Source organism: Pezoporus flaviventris, unplaced genomic scaffold, assembly GCF_033815535.1.
Source record: "Pezoporus flaviventris isolate CSIRO_AGI_PZ_B2104156 unplaced genomic scaffold, CSIRO_AGI_Pfla_v1 ptg000007l, whole genome shotgun sequence".
NCBI lineage: Eukaryota > Metazoa > Chordata > Aves > Psittaciformes > Psittacidae > Pezoporus > Pezoporus flaviventris.
In genome coordinates this window covers 14,613,770-14,633,641 of record NW_026892555.1, presented here as the reverse complement: position 1 = coordinate 14,633,641, position 19,872 = coordinate 14,613,770, and the positions used below count along the sequence as shown (strand labels likewise).

The following is a 19,872-nucleotide window of genomic DNA, read 5'->3' as shown; positions in this document are numbered from 1 at the left end:
AAAGACTACCATGGACTTTGTGCCAAAGGTACAATTGGTAACCCTGGGGAACTGATCACATTTCAGTATTAGCCTTTCTTAAATGATATCTGAAAATTATTCCTACATTTGGTCATCTTTGGACAGCAGAATAAAACCAGTAAGGAAATGCCAGGCTGCTAGAGTACTGAAAAAAGTTCAAACCCCACTGAAACAGGCTTTCAGCCTAAATCCTGTCATTAACTTGAATGAGTTTAGGATCACATCTAGAGTCCCTAATGCAGAAGGACTGCAGTAGGGCTAATCTGCTTTTGAAGGAGCCCCTCTCTTTTCATGCCTTTACTGTTTGAGCAATGCTGCCTTTGCCTTTCAGTAATCAACATCCGTTACTCATAGATGCTGTCAGGCCCTGTCATGCCCTCAGAGCAGCTCAACTCCAGATTTTCTTCCCAGCCCCGCAATGGTGCAGTGATACTATGACATTACATTCTCCCCAGAAACAATGACATGAATCTGATTTATAACTGGTGGTAAAACTTTATTATTCAAGTTTAGATGTAACAGACATCTTTGCTGCCTGAAGATTGTTTGCATAAGAAATACACCAAGAACATGTTTGTGAGTAGAAATGAACATGCACTATGAAAACCAAAAAACAAAACAAAACAAAAACCCAAAACAAAACAGAACAAAAAACACATCCATGTGTTGTAAGGACAAAACATTAAGAGCCGACATTCTAGATTCAAATCAGGGCTACAAGTTTAATGATGGTTTTTAGCAACATGAAGTCATTCTTTACAAATTTTTTTTCTTTTTTTTTTTTTTTTTCCTTTTCCTGCTGGTGAATTTTCTATAAGCTAAATTTACAATGGCATTTTGAGATGTTTCCTTTTCTCCTGTTCTCCTTCTACATAGAGCTCAGAGGCCAAAATGATCGGAATGGAAAACTGTGGTTGCTGTTACAATGTTTATTCTAAGAATATTATTTTACTATGTGTAACCAAAAAACAAATTAAACTGGTACTTATATGGCTGGCAGCCATTAAATTATTGTCCTTTATCCTCTTAAAAAGAGGTAAATCAGGGTATATGTGATTACTATCTAGGTAGCATCTCACTACCAGCTTTTCAGAGCTGGCTGAATGAAACAAAATTGTGAGGAAAATTGTGGGGATGGATCCTATTCTGAGGTAAGGAAATTATGTAAATCATTCTACCTGACCCATCTTAACATTATAGAAAAGTTTAGAAGGGATTTCTCACTTATCTATCACATTTGGGATATGCTGACAAATTGCTCTCTATTCTTTGCCAAGCATAACTTGTTTCCACAGAAGCAGAAAGAAATATATCTACCCTTCTGGCTGAACAGAAGTTAACTTCTAATCTCTTTGGCTTTTCCTGACCAGTATTAGGAATTAGCATGTTAAGTCAGCCAAGAAAAATCAATACAGGAGCAAGAACACACATATATTTAGGCATCCTGGGCAAAAAGCAGATGGTAGACAACATCCCTAGCACATAAAGCAAGCAGTAATGATTACACAGCAACACTACCCAGTCCAAAGATGGACTTGAAAGTCTGGTCCTGAACTGAGTACTAATCCATGGTTGCCAGATAAGGTCTCCCTGCTGCATAACCACAATGCTTCAGCACTGTACACAATTAACATCAGTCTCTTTTGTCTTGCTGCCCCTCTAACTGCAAAAATAATCTCTTGCCCATAGCATGCCTCAACTTCTTGAGTAGTGTCTATGTTGTCTGTGTTTAAAACTGTCACAGTGCATAACAGTACATTTTTTAGGTAAAACAAGTATCCAATGTCCCTCCTCCTTTCTGGATGGTCCATGAAAAATTAAGGTGGGAGTTTCATCAGCACAGTGGCAATTAGGTGCAAAACTTATTTTGGAAATCACTCTTGAGTTTAACACCTGAACACAAACTGTGCTCTTGAATATCTTCATCTCCTGCTGCATTATCCTATGGGGCACGAGCCCTGAAGTGAATAGCTGAGAGGCAGTCCTGTTGACAGAAGATGTCTCATGATGACTCCCTCTGTACAGAGTGCTAATAGAAACATTGTTCCTGCTCTGCAATCTGACTAATGACAGGTATCACAAATCCTCTGGTTTTGAGCCATCTACTTATTTTGTGGTTCAATTTGAGATACATTTTAAGATCTCAAGCCACCATTCCTTAGTAGAAGTATAACACCCTGCAGACACTGACAAACAGAGAACAAAGAATGATTCTTTGGAAGTTCAGGTTTAGGTGCTGTAAGCTGATGGAAATGCAGCAGGTGCAGTAATTACTTGTGTGCGCTAACACTGGTTTCCATCTGAGAGTTATTAAATAAGATTATTCTTTTTCAATGTCAGGAATTATTTTTTTTATTAATATCCATTGTGATGGGGGCTGGAAGAGAGAGGGAGTCACCTCTCTTTTGTTCATAAACAAAACTGTGCTCCCCCCAGCCCAATCAAAGAGAACAGGCTATGGCAAAATCCCATTTCTTACAAAGCAGAAATCTTTGAACATCTCAATATGTCATGGCAAGAACAATGAACTTTCAATTTTCATTTGCACCATCTATGTGTGCAATAATAACATTCAAAAACCTGTCTTGTTCTTTGCACTCATAAGATTTCATTTCTCCTCATCCCCAAACCCCGATATGTGTATTTCCTGTTATTGGCCTCTGCTTCTGAGTTTAGCAAGAGGTGTAATGAAGTACAGGGTGGTGCTCAAGTCTCACAATGTGCATGTACCCCCTAAGCTATTTGACATGAAGATGTAGCTTCTATCAATGAAGAAGCCACAGGAACTGGTAGGTCTTAGATAAAGTAAGTCAAACCAGTAACTACTGAAAACCGGCAGGAAGCTACCTCCGGAGCTGATAAAAATCACTGCTTAGTGAGTCTAACATGTTTCTTGGAAAAGCTGAAAAGAACACACACTGGACCCTGACGTAACGAAATGAGGGCAATCTATTTCAGTCCCCACAGAAAAAAAAAAAAAAAAAGAAGAAACTAAAAATACCCAGCAAAAATAAATCCACAAAAAACAAGTCAGAACTTATTATTGGAGAACAATAGTAAAAACATAACCAGACTTTGTCTGGAACTGGTAACAAGCTGGAGATTCATCTAAAAAATAGAAGAAGAAGAATGTGGCCCAATATCCTTTGCTAACCTAGAACACTATTGAAGGGTTATAGAACACAGCCGTGAACAGACTGAGTGGGACTTTCCATATGCTGCTCACCAGTATAGAAGCAATGGGTGGAGCAGGAAGGAATGCAAGCCTAATGCTGAACAATAGCCTTTCTGTGCCTAACAAATCAGAGAAACTGCGCAATAACGTTTCATCTGTGTGAAAACGTAACACGTAAAATACTGCCAAGGTCAGCAAGACCTTTGGTGATCAACTGTGTAAGTGCTTCTCATGCATGGTGATGTTTGTTGCCAGCTGCTTTAGGCACATTATTTTTCAAAAGACCATCAAAGTGCTGAACATTTAGGCCGGTTCCTTCCTGGTTTTCCTTTTGCCAACCCCTATGAGGCATTTCCTATCACCTCCCCTTGTATCTTCCACCTCCCTGTCTATCTGGTTAAATATAAGCGCACCAAATTCTAGAAGGGAGAATGGTGAGATTCAGGTAAGTTAAATACAAGAACTTTTTTTTGTTTTTATGATGCTTTAGTTTCAATTACATGAAAATCTGAGAAAGGCGGCATGTAAGTGAGATCAGAATAGGACCCTTTACGTATAATCTCAAGTGAGGACTTAGTCCAGAAATATTTTTATAGAACATTTTAAAAAATAAAATGCATGAATGGAGAAATAAAAGACAACATAATATCAGAAAGACATTTTAAACTTCATTCGCTGCAACATTCATGAACCAGTTGAGCTACACCTGCCATCCAACCATAAGGAACTAAGACCCTGCACTGCGAAAAAGAAACAAACCCAAACAAAACAAAAAAGCAACTGCGTAATATTGTAAAAATGGAGTGCAATGCTACTACAGAATGCAATAAAACATCAGTGCTGCATCATCAAACAGCACTTATCAAAATAATTTCTGAAATGTTTCTTCTGAAACACAGACAAAGCAATAAAAAGAGGATATATGTTTATCATTTTAAGCATAACAATGTGAGTTAAGAGCTTAAGAATACAAAAGTACTTGGAATGAATAGTGCTACCCTTTTTTTCCTAAGTAGGCATAAAAATATTTTCATTTCCTTCTTGTTTTTCCATACCATTAATATCAACAAATTTCATTCATTTTATGTTATCGTTTACAACTTTAATGCACACACACAGAAAAAAAGATACCTACTGCAATAGAAATAGTTGCTTCATTACCTTGTTTGCTACATTTGCAAATGTAAACAGCGAGGCAGAGCCAGAACTGACTCTAATGCATGATGGAATATCTTTGTTGCATACGTACACTGTAGAAAATAATTATTCAATATGTCAGGCACCATTATTTGAAATGTAATACATTAATATTTACTAGAAAAATAAGGTTTTTTCTATTTGTTCTCCCAACTTCTTTAATGAAATAAGTTAATCTGACAGTGCATCCAGTAGCTTGTAATATCTTCTACATCCCTGTGGCAAAATAATAAACTACTGGTTGGGACACTATAATGAAAATGATTAAAGTCAGTTCTTGTACACCCTTGTAGCAAGCATGGAGGCTCGTCTAACAGCACCTTTAACCAATTATTTAATATTTAGTTATTTAGCCCTATTTCCCTGAGCAGTTATGCTGAGGAGCTTTCCCTTCATGGATAGTTTTGAAAAAGCTGTAAGTATTAAAAAGTATTATGAAGACATTTAATGCTACTTAGCAAAAGCTGGTATAAGTCTACTGAAGGGATTGACTGGTATGTATAGCAATGTTACGTCTGTGGAGAAGTAACCTTAGACTTTAAGGTTTAGAAATGTAATATATTAAAAATATATTAAAATAAAATACAGCAGGTTACCTTGTTCTATGCAAATTAAACCTGGAGTGTGGCTTCTGTGTCAGACTTCACTTGCACAAAATGGTTTTCCTAGACTAAAGTGTGCCAGAAAGAATGTAGTGATAAAATGGTAGCTAAAAATCAGCTGAGTCTGAGAAACATCTAGATGAAATTGCTGCCAAAGCTTTGAGGATGAAGTGATCCTAAGGCATGTTGTAGGGCAGAATTAGCCCCAATTAAAGAAAAGAAAATGACCTTTTAACATCTGTATATTTCACAAGTCTAGTTCTTATATACAATGTGCATATGTTCACTATACCCCTGCAGCAGTATATACATATACACATCTTTGCACTCTTGCCAGTTATGTCTCTTACACAACAGCAAAGGTATTAATTGTCCGGTAAAATTTTCTCAAGGTTATTTGCCATGATTCACTGCATTCTGGCTAGCTTTGGTGGGCCATGTCCCATATAATTATCTTCTCCCCCTTCTGGCCACCATCAAACTGTTCTTTTTTTCTTGGTAACCCTCCCATTTAAAAGGAAAAAAAAAAAAAGAAAAAAAAGAAAAAAAAGAAAAAGGGATTTAATATTGGATAAGGCATGCTCTCTATATGAAGTGCTTTATAGGTCTTCACAAGACATTACAAGCTATTGAATTCCCATCAAGGAAACCTATTTCTGTTTAATTGTGCTAAGTGCTAAGGTTTACTCTTTAGGTTTTCCATTCTTTTCAGCTTGTGCATTGTTCCTGTGTAGGCCCCTCTGGATGTGAGTTGTGAAGTCATACTTGTCCGTGCAAAGATGCTGGCATATGCTGCACTGGAAAGGTCCACTGTCACCATGGCAACTCATATGCAAAGCATACATCACTTCATCCAGAAAGACAATGCCACAGTGCACACACTTGGTAGAAAGTTCATCTTGAGTACTTCTATCAACTTTTTCTGTTTTTACTACATTCAAGGGACCTTCATTTTTTACATTTGATGGTGCCTTACTCTTTTCCTTGGAGGCACCATTTGCAGTTGGCCCAGGTCTGGAATGCTTTATCGCCAAATCTAGAGGAATGTCATTGTCTGATCCGACAGCTGAAAAATGAGGAGGCAGATTAAAGGTGGGATAAGGCACATAGTTTTGGCAAGGATTTGGTAGGCCAGGCACATGACTCAAGTAGTGTGGATTCCCAGGAACAGACAGCTTATATTTACTCCAGAATCTCAGCCAGTCAGCTTCACTCTGAAAGTCATTGTGTACAAACGGAAGTCCAAAGAGTGGGTACTGGTATTTTTCAATAGGGCTTCCAGGTGGTGAATAGTTTGGATGTTTCGCAGGTCTCATGTATTTTTCTATTGGGCTGCCTCTCTCTGAGCTTCCTTTCCCTTCTGATATCGATGAACTGTTTCCTGGGTCTCCAGTACTTTCCTGAGGACTTTTTATCTGAATGTGCAAAGGTTGCATCCTTTTGTGAATATCCAGAGTTTGGCTGACCAATATTGGCTGCTGAGCAGAATGGCTTTTAGTCAATGAACCTGGGGCCTCATATTTACTGAGGCTGGGAAGCTGAATTTCTCTCTGATGACCTTCAGGTAAATGATCCTCTGACCTCCTCTCTAAGGGGCTTCCATTGACTTGCTCCTCACTGTTACCCCTCTGCTGTTTGTTTAGCTGCTCAGCCTGAAGTGCCTCCGGGTTAAGGCGCTTTCTTGTTCGTCTCCTAATGATCTGCTCACCATTGTTCTGCTTAATGATGTTTAAAGGCCTGGGAGTCTGCGTGGAACACACACATAATGAACAAAAGGAAAAAAGAAAGACACATTAAATCTGCGAAACCACACTCACCCAAATTTATCTTTTCTTTTGTGAAGAGGTATATTGTAAGAGTTTTATGGGAATGTCCAAATTTCAACCCAAATATTGTTTCCTGGTCCCTCATGCTAAATGTAAACTTCGGATTTGTTTTATCAAACTAAGTCAACCACCTTAAACATATTATACCTCTTTACTTAAAAAGGCATGAAGTATGCTAACTGTCAAAGCATTTATTACCCTTACTACTGAAAAATTCTGGGGGAGATGTGCTGAAAGTGGGTACTGAGAGCTGGGGATGAGGTGGGAGACGCATGGCACTATGCTCTAGTCTTATAATATGCACTATATCACATGGGCTCGTATTGGGCAGTGTTTGTATAGATCTCACAGTAACAAGAACTGAGTAACACTTACCTTGATACTCACCCCCTTTGACACTGATAGAAAATGCAAGTAAATACAGGGCTTGCAAACCACCACTGCTGTCACCTAGCAAAAGGGTTGCATTTCTGCTGTGATGGTGAGTGGGATGATGGTGGCTGGAAAGGGACTAAGACAGATGGAGAAGAAAGCCCAGGAAAACTTTTCCTGTGCACCAAAAGTTCTATGTTGGACTTTGGTACCAACTTCCCCTCCTTCATCCCTACTGTATTTCCTTCTATATGTTACAAATGTTGTGTTAAGTCATTCCCTAAATGTGGAAAATAGGGTCTGTAAATAAAAGAGCATACTGGAATGGACAGAGAGAAGAATTAAATGAGGACTTCTGTTTCCGTTTGCTAATTCCCCACACCAACTCAGGGTAGGTGGCCTACTTAGATGAGAATTGAAAATACTTTTTGGTGAAAAAGTAAAAGAAAATGAATAAAAATAGTACAAGGACAGCAGCCAGCCTTCTTGGAAAGGCCCCTCAATAGGAAGGCAATGGTATGTGAATGAAAGATGGTGCTGTAACATCAGTAGCTGCTGTACTGGGAAGATGTTAGAACAACAAAAACTACCTAAAAGTCATTCAGTTTGGCATGCTGGAGGTTGCCATTTGTCTCATCCAAATGCACACATAATTCCGTTTTGGTTGGAGGCCAGAAAAGTGCCCTACATAGTATTCCACTTATATATTTATTTGTAAATTTTCTAATATTGTTTTAAAGTGCAGATTAAATTCTGGCATACAGTCAATATCCAAAATAATTTGTATCCTCAATGTCACATAATTTAGATATATTCATAACTTTGAATTAATATAAAAATATCCAGAGCTGGAAGAGCATCACTTTATTATTTGTAGAAATCTAGTTTCTCTCTTGACTTGTCATCTTCCTCTCCTCTTTCACCTATTTATTTCCCTGAGGTTGATTTATCCTTAATGGCTAACTACTAACTACATTTTAGGCAGCAGAGCTATTTTAAAAGATTTTCCTTTGTATTAAAATTCTGAATCAAAAGAAATATACACTTTGATCTAGATTTTTAATAAGCAAAACTTAAACTTAGCAGAAAAACATGACCTGAACCAGCCTCCTCAAACAGATCAAAGTTGAGGGAAAATCATGTTAGAAAAAATTACAATATTTTCTATGTGAATTCCATGCAAATAAATGTTTATAGCTTGCAGAATTGATAGCTAATTGATACGCATAAGCATATACTCTTTACTACAGGCTCAGTGTAATATCCTCGCTTTCTTATGACAATTCTAAGACTGTCATACTAACATGCTAGGTGAGGTCTTAGAATATTATTGATGTTGCTCTTATTGAACTTTTTTTATACACTACAGATCACTTTCATATGGCTTCTGGATAACCTTTCAAAAGTGGAATTTCTTACTTGTCATGCTACAGGTATGAAGTCTGATCGTGGAAGTAGTTAAAAGAAATATCTTCATACCTGTGATTAAAGACCCTCACACATTCATTGGCAACTCTGTCTCTTCAAAGTTACACTCTATTAGGAGTTAAAAGCTGTAGGTCCAACTTAGAAATTCTTCAGCATGCAAATAACTACTCATCTGACTAGTCTTTAGCTGATTAAACCAGACTGCAGTGGAGTAAAGCTACTCACATTTTCCTTATTAATATCAGTAAGGTGCAGATAAACATACTTGGTTGGAAGTAAGGCAGACAGAAATATTTTGCCTTTAAAATGCCCTATGGCAGATCCTTATTTATGTATTACACATAATATATTGGGTATGATCGCAAGGATTTTTTTTTGCTATCCCTATATCAATTGGCAATCTTGCTACCCTAACCATGAGTAACTTAATAAAAAGTCACAAAATTCAGCAAATAGTTTATTAAATTATTGTGATTAGACTTCCTAGACACCATGGAAAATAAGTGATCTTCTCTGCTAGAAGATCACTTATTTCTAACCCTAGAATAATATGCTATAACTCCTCACTGAAGCAGTCTAAGGATGTGGCCAAGGAATAACTAGGGAACAAAATCTAGTTTTCTGTGGCCTTAGAGTTATAGATATTAAAAATGAGGAACTGCACCTCAATAATAATGGTCAAATTCATTATTTTAGGTATCATAGAAATGGAAATATGAGTTGGAGCAGAAATCAGTACTACCATGTTAATGTGTCAGTCACTACCACCCAGTAGTATCTGATAGACTATAATTTCTCTCATTAAATACAATAAAAAAGGGACCTTAGAGATGAGTGTACTATATACATATTTGAGTTAATCAGGACAGTAGTTCTCAATAGTGATAATCCAATCAAAAGGGAGCTATGAAGCGTGCAAACCTACTATAGGTGAATGTTACTCAGTTGTTTAGTGCTGCTTAGTTTAATACTCACAGAAGAGAAAGTTCTATTACCTTTAATTTTTATAGCTTCAAACATTTATCTAGTAACTGCACTATCCTAAAATCTTTAATTTGAAAACATTCATTTATATAGTACTTAATGTAAGTTTTCATGAAGAGATAGGCAGACAGACAAAAGAAACTTTCCTCTTTCCGGTGTCACCCCAAAGAACATCCCTTTGCATGACATCGTCTCAAAAGGTGTCCCAAAGGAGAAATTTGTTTGATTATTTCAGTCTCCAACTTACAATGGAGTTGCTATCACAACACAACAGAGTGGAGGCTTAATTAAATTTCTCTCCATTTGTTTGGTCAAAGTTCAATTGAAGATATTAATGTCAAATGTCCACCAAATGACAGCTTATTGCCATGCTTGAACAGTTGAGCAAAAAGATAGCGTCAGCTTCCTGCTTTCTTTTTGCATAAAATGAAGTTTGACATTGTATTGCTAATTATTATTGTTGGAAGCACACTGAATTGTTCCTACTAGTTCCTAAGAACTATCTGAGCTACATGTTTGAATTCATAGGTGATTCTTGTAGCTTTTATCTATTCAGTAAGTTATGCTAATAATCACAGTAAGAGCCAACACTATAGTGAGAAGTAAATTAAAAAAAAGGGAAAATGGACACTCTAAATGGAAGTTCTACAAAGTTCTCCAATGTTAAAATAAGGATAAAAAGCCAACCTGTCCTTAAAATCTTTGTGAATGCTCACCCCTGATCAATTTCTTTAATTAGATATTATATCTAAAACTTTGAGAGACACTTTCAGTAAGATCTGGCCAAAATGCTGGTCAGAGATCATGCATCCATCTTCTGCTCAGATACTGTCTGCCTGTATGGGTTGTTCTGGAGCTTAATAAGAGTTACTGACCTCTGACAGCACATGGCAAACAGAGCTAAGTTTTCAGACTGGTGATGGTCTTGCTGCTTTCAAACACTGGATCTTTTATATTAAGTGGGCTGACTGGACAGGATCTTGAGTAAACACGATGGTTAAGCAGCCTATACACAAGATCAAGGGTAAAATTCACAGAAACTACTGATTTAGAAGCTTATGCCTCAAATTTAAAGAGGCATAGGCTCCTGGCTGTCTTAATGCATCTAAAATATAGTTTCCTAAGTGGGTTTTTCTTTTTTTTTTTTGAAAATGGAGTTTCTGAAAAAAAAAAGGTTTTAAAAAATACGCACTCTCAGCCACAACAAAGAATCTGATTTGGGCTAGAAGCCTGAATTATTATGTTCTCTTGGCAAACTCCCAAAGGCTGCCTCAGGTTCTATTTCTGAAAAATAGTTAACACTTTCTAACATCATGGGAATGTTTTAAAAATTAATTAGAGTCAAATCTTGGTCACCTGACTCTCCCATGTGCTCCTATTAAAGATAGCAGAGATAATATTTAACGAGTGGTTTTTAAGCTTAAAAGATTCTGAACATTTTGGCACTGATCCAAGGAAACACTTAAGCATGGCTTTCCTGGACCTGGACCAGAGCATTCAACATCTTTCAGGATCAAATCAATAAGATGAAAAGCAATATAGACCATCCTTTATTACTTATTCCCTGCCTGATCCTGAGGGATGGTGAATCTTCCCTTCACCAAGTGATGAGTGCCATCAAGTGAGTAGCTTCCTTGTTGAGTGATTTCAGAATCCTCCATCAGACTATAAGAACTGTTGAAAAAAAGAACTGTAGAAATACCACCACCCCACATGTCCAGGAAATCTATTGTCAAGAATAAAGGGGGGCAGAAAAGTGAAGGAAAACAAAAAACACAGCAAGGGGTATTTTTGATATAGATGTGATGTCTAGCCTTTTTTGTTTTGTTAAAAACATGAGGGCTCTCGAATTTAGAGAGCTTTCATCACGACATACTGTATGTCTTTAAATGGAATTCCCAGAAAAGAAATAATTTTCCCCTTATTTTGTATCAAAATAATTAAATGCATCACTGGTGATCTCAAACACATCTACCCACAGCATCCCAGCTTGCTTCATAATGAATCACATCTGATCCCAAAGTGACCATAGAGCAAAAACCCTGTTAGGAAATTAACTGCAGGCCAGGGAGTGGTACTAATCACACATCCAGACAAGACCACAGCTGCCCAGCTTAGCTGTATAACCCTTTTTTTTTCTGAACAAACCAGTAAGTTCTTCCTACCGAGTGAAGCTTCTGGTAGAGGCCACACGCATTGCATACATATCCACCATTTGCATTCTTTCGCCAGAGAGAGGTCTTTGTGGTCAGGCAATTGGCACAAAAAACACCCGAGCCTCTACGTCTCTGAAATAGGGAAGAAAAAGGAAAAAAAAAAACAGGAGAAAAAAAAAAAGCAGGTCAGAGGTGAGTCACATGAGCTGCGGAGTTAGGACAAATCAACACAGGAGTTTTGTCTCTAGACTGGCAACAATGACAGTATAAAACCACACTGCCCATAATGAGGTCAGGTTCAATTGTGCTTAATAGGCACCACTGATTTTCATTATAATTAACCATAGAGTGATGGATGAGGTGTGTGAAACACCAAAGCCTTTTCAGAATAACAGCTTTAACTTTTTGAACTTCAGGTTTTGTGCATTTAATGATGGTTTCTAAACAGCAAATACTGAAAAAACCCTCTGGAGGCTGACAGAGAACATTCTGTAAACTTCTCCTGATTTGTTCAACACATTTCACAACAGATTATTTCTTTTTAGGTTGCTTGATTTTAAAGTGTGATCAGTAGCAAGAACTCTGAAACACCACCACTTCACTTAATTAAGAGTTTGTATCTGCATGATACCAATTCCTTTAACAGAGATTATACTTCATTAATTGAATACATGATATACAGTTCACCTTTCCTACTTACTTCTGGAATCGGTATAACCTACCACATATTTCCCAGAGCTCACTATGAACAAGGTGCAACCTCTGCCAAACAAATAAAAGTGCAGTATTCTTAATGAGACTTCTTTTGAACTTCACCTGAAACCCCAGAAAATACTGCCTCATCGATGGATAATTTCTTTATTTTAGTCAAGCAAAGAAAGGCATGGTATAGCTTCCCTAAACACAAATTGATTTTTAACCAGACTGGACTGTGCATTCATCAGCTTTCATAATGATCCAGGAATAGTTAAAAGTAGACACATTTATGAGTATTGCTCATTAAATTCTTTCTACAGAGTAATGATTTCATTAAACTTCTCATTTAAACAAAAGTCAGGCTGTGTTTGTGGGCACAAATACTTATAAGCAGGAAATGGAATTCTTTTGCTGAAAAGAAAATCTGAATTTCAACTCTGTTCCCTTTTTGCAAAGGAAAAAAAAATCAATACAAAATCTTCAGCATGTAAGATAAGAATGGCTGAGTACAGGGAAAAACAGACTGCGTGAAAACTAATTTTATTATAAATTAAAAATTACCAACACTGTAAGTAAGAATTTCAGGTTTCATAAAATTTAAGTAATTTATTTAACTTTAGTGCATACTGTAGAAAAGTGGTGTTCATGCCAAAAAAATACAATGGTTATAATTGTACTCTGATACATTTCAAATGGAAAGCTTTCTGCAGACATAATTTTGGCTTCAAGACTGGAACACTTTCTTGGCATTGAAAGGGCATTTGATTCATCGGGTGTTTCACAATGTATCACTAAAAAGACCTGGTGAGCAGCCAGTTCCCTATAGGGTAATTTTTCCATCCAGATGCGAGTGCTATCAGAGGCCCTCGTCAGCTAAACTAATTATGATCTTGCATTTGCTGATGCCTGCTCACTCTAACGTTCGACATCCTCCATTAATCATCAATACAAGGAAAATGAATGAAACGTAAAGAAACTAAGGATGGTAAGCTGCACAGCTATAAAAATCTGAAATGAGTGCAGTAATTTAACAAGATTGGGGAAATGTTTTTAGTGAGCACAAAGTCAGGCTAACAATTGCCCTTTTAAACCAAGAACACAGTTTCATTAGTACAGCAGGTTGTGCTACTTTAAAGTGATACAATAAAATCAAGATTGTAGTCAAGATAATCTCTCTCTCATGCCCTTACGTCATCCTCTATTTTGTCTCTTAAATCAGAAGCATTAATATGTTACATTTTACTCAATTTGTCTAACAGGAGAACTAAATGGTAGTTGATGTCCCTTAGCAAACATCTAACTAGCTGTGTATATGAGATGCAGCTCACCCTGGGAAGCCACGCTCATCTGTAAGTAAATTGAAGCTCCGAATTTTTTTTGTGGTTGCATATCTTTGCCCAACTTTACCTGGATGCTGAAATATTTTCTGCAAAAGTACAATAAAAGCCTCACTAAACTAACCCCAATTTGGTCCACATGAAGGGTGAGAAGTTTCCAGTTGGAAATGAGTGTATATGGCCAGGATTCAGACACAACTGCAGGACTGTTCCTTGCCATTCCTACTTCTTGTCTGCTGGCCTATGACTTCTTGGTTTGGTGTAGTAACTAAGTGGAGTCTTAATCTGAGCCAGTCCTTCCACCCTTATATTTCTGTTTGTGTTCACTGAGTTTGGGAAAGAGCCTCTACAAAGTCAAATATATAGAGAGAGGTCTAGTTTATACACTGCATTTGTACATGTCTGAATAGTCCTAGAAGGTATAATAACACTGAAATCCTATGGACTTATTATATTTTTGAAACATTGACAGAAGTAACTCATTTTTTCTCTCTTTTTTAAAAGAAAAATATGTTTCAAACTAGACATTAGTTGCAATGAAATAATACAATGACTACAGATGACAATTTACATAGTACCTATACATGTAAAAAACCTATACCTGTGCTTATTTAGTGTTTACAAATTATTTGTCAGTTTAAAATTTCAAAGTAGTTCAGCTAAACATTTTTCGCTACACTGAATGTAAAGTTAAGTTTTCCTACATGCTGCCCTAGGTGTTGCATCTTATCTTTAACTTATTTCTGCATTATTTAAGGACCTTGCAGGACAATCAACAATGATTATTCCAATATCTATATAATAAATTATGAATTAAATTACCTCTGAAAAAACTTACAAGGCTGTTACTTTTGTTTATGAAACAGCTTTTTATATTGTGGGGACACACAGCTTTACAATAGACTTCCTGGTGTAAAACAGGACTGTGAAAGATCAGGATTAAATATTCTTGACTCCCAGATCCTACCGATCACAGAAAAGACCTGCTTGTCAAAATATACATGAGAAATGTTCATCACGTCTACAAGAAAAAAAAAAAAAAAGAGTCTATTTTTAAAAGCCTACAATGCCGGTAGTCATCTTGTCTTAAACCAATGGAGTTTCTTTAAAAAAAATACAAACAAGACTTTGGGCCTTAAAAGTCTGCACAACAGCTATGGCCCACAGCCTCCATAAAACCCAGCCATATGCTCAAGTGCTCTGCTAAGCACCACCCTAGCCAGCATTTTCAAGAAATCTGTTATGGAAGCTTTTGCTCTTTTTCAAATGTGAACACATATAGTTAATCTCTTAAGGTCAGCCCAGAGAAGGTAAGTCAACATAACTGGTTATGGAGAGGTTCGAGCCACAGGTTTCAGTCTGCGATCAATGCTACTAGCACTAGCTGGAGTTGTCTACAAAAATTTCCTGAACATCCTTGGAAGAATAAGCCAAAAGGGTCTAAATAACTAAAATATGTATTTGTTAAGTCAAACTTTAATCATCTGGAGCCTTATAACTACTATATTACTATCCCAAATCCTGAATGGGCCAGTGCAGTGAAGAGCCTGTCTCTATTTCCATTCCAGTTCCTAGGTCTGGGTATTTAGTATCATGGTTGTCTCAAATCACATTGGGCTGAAACATGTTTTTGTCAGCCCAGATGTAATTTTTCTTTTCTTTTTTTTTCTTTCTTTTTTTTTTTTGGTATAGAAAACTTCATTTAAATCAGTTCAGCTGTTTATAATTTGGAGCTTAGCCAAAACTGGGGGTTGGGAGGCAGAGGGGATTTCAAGTTTTTCAGATAACTTTCTAGCAAATCTACAGTCATAGTTGCTTTGCTCTGGGGAAAAAAAGTATGCACACATTTTAGTATTATAGTAGTAGCAAAGCAACAAGTGGATTATTACTTTTATGTAGCTAAACTATGAAAGTTTGTAATTATTCATTGAATGTCTTGCAGATCTCTCTACTGTTTTCCCTCAGTAAGAACCATGCTGAAAGCATGTAATTACATAACAACCCTTGATATGCAGAGTATTTACTCACATTTTTTTATGGTTTCATATCCTGACCATTTCAAATTGAACACGTCTGAAACTTGGTACCCACACTGCCAAGCCCAAATGCCTAATTTATTTTTTTTTTAACTCCTTAAATGATTTTCAACAGTTACCAATACTTCACTGAAACAACAAAATTATTAGTAGTGCTTTCTGCTAGGCAATCAACCAGCAAAGGATAACATAAAAAGCAATTCACTCAGGCATCTCGAGAGGATCGAGACCTTCTTTTTCACAAAAACTGCTTTAGGATTTAAAAGGATGACCCTACAGTTTTACAGTTTACATGATTTCAAACTTGGTAGCCATGCAGAATTGTCGTTACACTCCACAGTTATACAAAAATATTTAAAAATGTACCAAATTTTCAGTTATTTTTTCAATGGAACTTAATGTAGCAAAATCTATATTATAAAATCACCGCAAAAAACACTGCTCAGGAACTGTGGCTTTTTAGCTAGCTAGACTAAGCAACGGTGCCTGACACTCTGCTAGTGCCAAATACATCCTGTTTTCAAAATTTCTGCCAGAAGATGCTTTTAGAAACTCAAATAGACTCCACAAGCATCAGCCAAACATTCTTCTTACATCACCCTCTTGGTTTTGGACATAACAAAACTTCTCTTTTTGCTGATTACTTTCACTTCCCCATCACAAAATGATGGTATGATGAAGACTTGAGTGTACTTTTTTTATCACCTGTGGCCTGCCAGAAACAGAGCACACTGTAATCACAGCTCCAGAACATGAGGTTCAGGGAAATCATAAATGTTACCCAGAAATAAGCACATGCCCAACCTATTTCCAGCAACAAAGTTGGGAACTATAATCATGAATGTTTCACTAATAAAAAGGAAAAACACTGGCTCGGGATGCTCTCTGGCAATGTGGGAGGTCCAAAAGGAGAGCACCAGGCAAACTGCATGTGCTCGGTTCAGTTTGAGCCAGGTGACCCACTTGTGGAGAGGATCAATTTTAAGCAGCTGGCCTTATACCTGTCACCATCGGGCTGCTACCACATGGTTCAGAAAAATGGTATAATACATTTGTGGTTACATCTGTGTATGATGTGTTTTCACTGCCATCAGTATTCAAGAATTTCTTGTTTCACACCTGCTAGGTCTTTCCAGGTATTGTCCTCTTTATATGAGGGTGCATTTAGTTCTCTTCAGTTTTGGCGAGGCTCAGATTAATTGAAGTTTAAAACCTGGGCAGCAAAGCAGCATCTGGATGTTGGAGTAAGTGCTACTTTCTTCTGTTTAGGATGGGGAAACAATCTTTCAGCCCTCATTTCTTTTGGCTCTAGAGGCACACACAGACCTTCCCGAATGTGTTTAATCAAAACTGCTTTCTCTCTCAACTATGAAACCAACCACAACTATGTATCTGTAAAGTTTCACATTTTAAAATTTTAGTTGCCTTTGCTGTAAGTATGTCTAAATTAAAAAGAAAGGCATTGGGTTTTCTTCCCTTTATAACTTGGACAGCTTTCAGGAATAGACCAGGCACAGCAGATTTTCGGCCCCAAATCAGAAGTTGACAGAAATAGTAAAGCACATAAAGCAGAGTGTTAAAGTAGAAGTTGTTTTCAACCTTAAATATGAGTTAACAGATGCCTTTTGAAGTCAATTGAATGTGCCAAATCCAAACTCTTCATCTAAGACATTTTCAAGAACAATTATATTAAAGAGCTGTATTTGAAAGATGCATACGAAAGAGGTTAGGAAAGGAAAAGTAGGAAGAAAGTAAAAATGCCAAAAGTAAAGTTAAAATTACACACCTAATTCATATAAAAACTTTAGTGGAATTTTTAATGCTCTATTGTGACAGCACCTATTTATGATATATGCTGTATTACAAACTTTTAATGACAGGAGTAGGAAGGGGGCTATAGAGGGGAAAAAAACCCAGACAGTAAATTAAATATTACTGCTAGCACAGCCTTTCAGAATCCTACCCCTGATCCCTTAAGGATAGTAAATATTTTAACGTGCATGTAAACTGCTATTTTTTCTTTTATCAGCAATAAAAATGAAGATGAGTAGATTTTGCCCCAGCAAAAAGCATTTCCCTATATTTTGTAAAGCTACCTTAAGAGACAGTGGCATTCACTACTCAAAAAAAAAACCCCAAAACAAACCACCCCAAAAACCAGGCAGCAAACTAAAATCACTTTGTGTCTCACTAAGGAAGAAGAATTTAGTAAGACATTAGTGTAGGATGTCAGGATTGCTTCTAAAGTAAAACAACGGCTAATCAAAATAAATTATTAAATTAAGAAAAGCATAGCTATGGAAAGAAGCCACTAAATCACTTGCTGTTGGATCTCTTCACCGCTGTCACCTCCTCACCCTTATTTCCTCCTCCAGGCTACAGCTGACCCAACCTTTGCCACTGTGGTGGAAGGGAACTGGCTTCAGACACTCACCTTCAGCCAGAGCCTCAGCTCCACAAGGCGGGAATTTTACCATCGCCTTCATCATCTGTTAAGAGCCACATGCAACTACAGGATCACATAAATAATCACAATACACTTTACAACGATTTATTGATTTTCATGCATTTCAGTATTTATCAGTGAAAATTATGCAGTTCACAGTGTATCTCCTTGTTAACCGAAACAGGGATGGAAGGTAATTTCAGTTTCCCCCTCAAGATCTGCAGTGGCACATATATGAAACAATAAAACTGCAGATTAGACTTCCTTGTCACAGTCAGAGGAAGCTTATTTTTAATACTGTGTGTTAATATATGCGATCTTCTGTTGGGCTAAATACATATACACAGACACGTATACATATTTATGGTATGAGGTATTTGTAATGAACACTGTGAAATATTTTCTGGTTTAGCTATATGTTAGCTTGGTTTGCAAAGAGTTAAATATTTACTTGATCATTCTACAAAAAGTATTATTTTTTAGAAAGCAGTTTCCTTCAGCTGCCTTTTACTACATATAACATATTTTTAAGGTCTAATCCTTCAAGTCGCACAAGCAGATCATCCTTAAATCTCGTACAGTTCCTTAAACAGCAGCTACCACACCATGGTCTGATCTTGCTTCTGGTGTGTTTTGCCACTGTCTACCAGCAATACCAACAAAGACTTCTGTGAAGGCAACCTGAAAACTAATTTTGAAAGCTTTATTAACACCAACAGAAAAAAAAAAAAAAAAAAAAAAAGAGAAAAGAAACCTGGAAACCTGCATTTCCTGCACAATAATGATGTCAGTTTGCAGTCACTGAAACCTATTCAAAAGGAATAGAAATTCTGTCTCCAATAACTCACCGAGTCAATTACACAGGAAAGTACTGTAATGGGCTATCCCCCATCAAACAGCTCACGTACACGACTTCCTTCTCAATTACCAACTTGTCTGCATTGCCATCTGTAAAAACGAACGCATACCTTGTGCTGCCAGTTTCTGCTCTTGCACTTCCATTAGTGGAACTGGCTGCAGCTGCTCAAGAAGAAAGCCCTGATTGTCTTGGTTTTTCCCCAGTGTAGCACCATTTTCCTCTCTTCCTCCTGTACATCGACTCAAGGTAATGTGCTATCTCTTTGAAGGTGGGCTTGTGAGTATTTAAACTATAATCTGGCTAAATTTGTGTCCTGTTTTCTTTTTGCAGTTTATCACCTAAGAGGAAAAGGCTGCCAGCAGCACCTCTCAGTATCTTCACCAGAATTATGAAGTTAGTATTGCAACAGGTATTATCAGTCCTTTTTAGGGACTGCAGTAAAAATTGCGAAGTTTCTGGCTGAAAGTCTTCCTGTTTTTTCAAATCAGCTTGCCTACCCAGGTAGTTTTAAAACAGTACTTACATGAAGCAATCAAAAATACCATTAATAAAAGAGGTACAATTTAGGAAAAACACTGTTCCCTACAGAAAAAGGTTCGGTAGCTGCATCAGTGTGCAGAAGCAGGACAGAGGGAGCCTGGTTTGTGAACTGCGATCCTTGCCCTAAACTTTTCTCCACCAGCGCTTAGCTGAAACAGATTCATGCAGCAGCTCCGATGCTGAACAGTTGCGTGAAA

The 19,872-nt window shown here is 37.1% G+C and overlaps 1 protein-coding gene across 7 annotated transcripts in view; it reads right to left on the bottom strand.

The window, feature by feature from the left end:
- Positions 1–496: 496 nt before the first annotated feature.
- TRPS1 (transcriptional repressor GATA binding 1) overlaps positions 497–19,872 on the bottom strand; it is a 214,924-nt gene continuing 195,548 nt past the window's right edge. For all 7 annotated transcript variants that reach the window (XM_061447836.1, XM_061447842.1, XM_061447843.1 and 4 more), the window contains 2 exons: positions 11,771–11,893; positions 497–6,740 (listed from right to left, as the gene is read on the bottom strand). In XM_061447836.1, the coding sequence (XP_061303820.1) occupies positions 5,679–6,740; positions 11,771–11,893 (1,185 nt within the window). In that variant the 3' untranslated portion in view covers positions 497–5,678. The remainder of the gene's footprint in view (positions 6,741–11,770; positions 11,894–19,872) is intronic.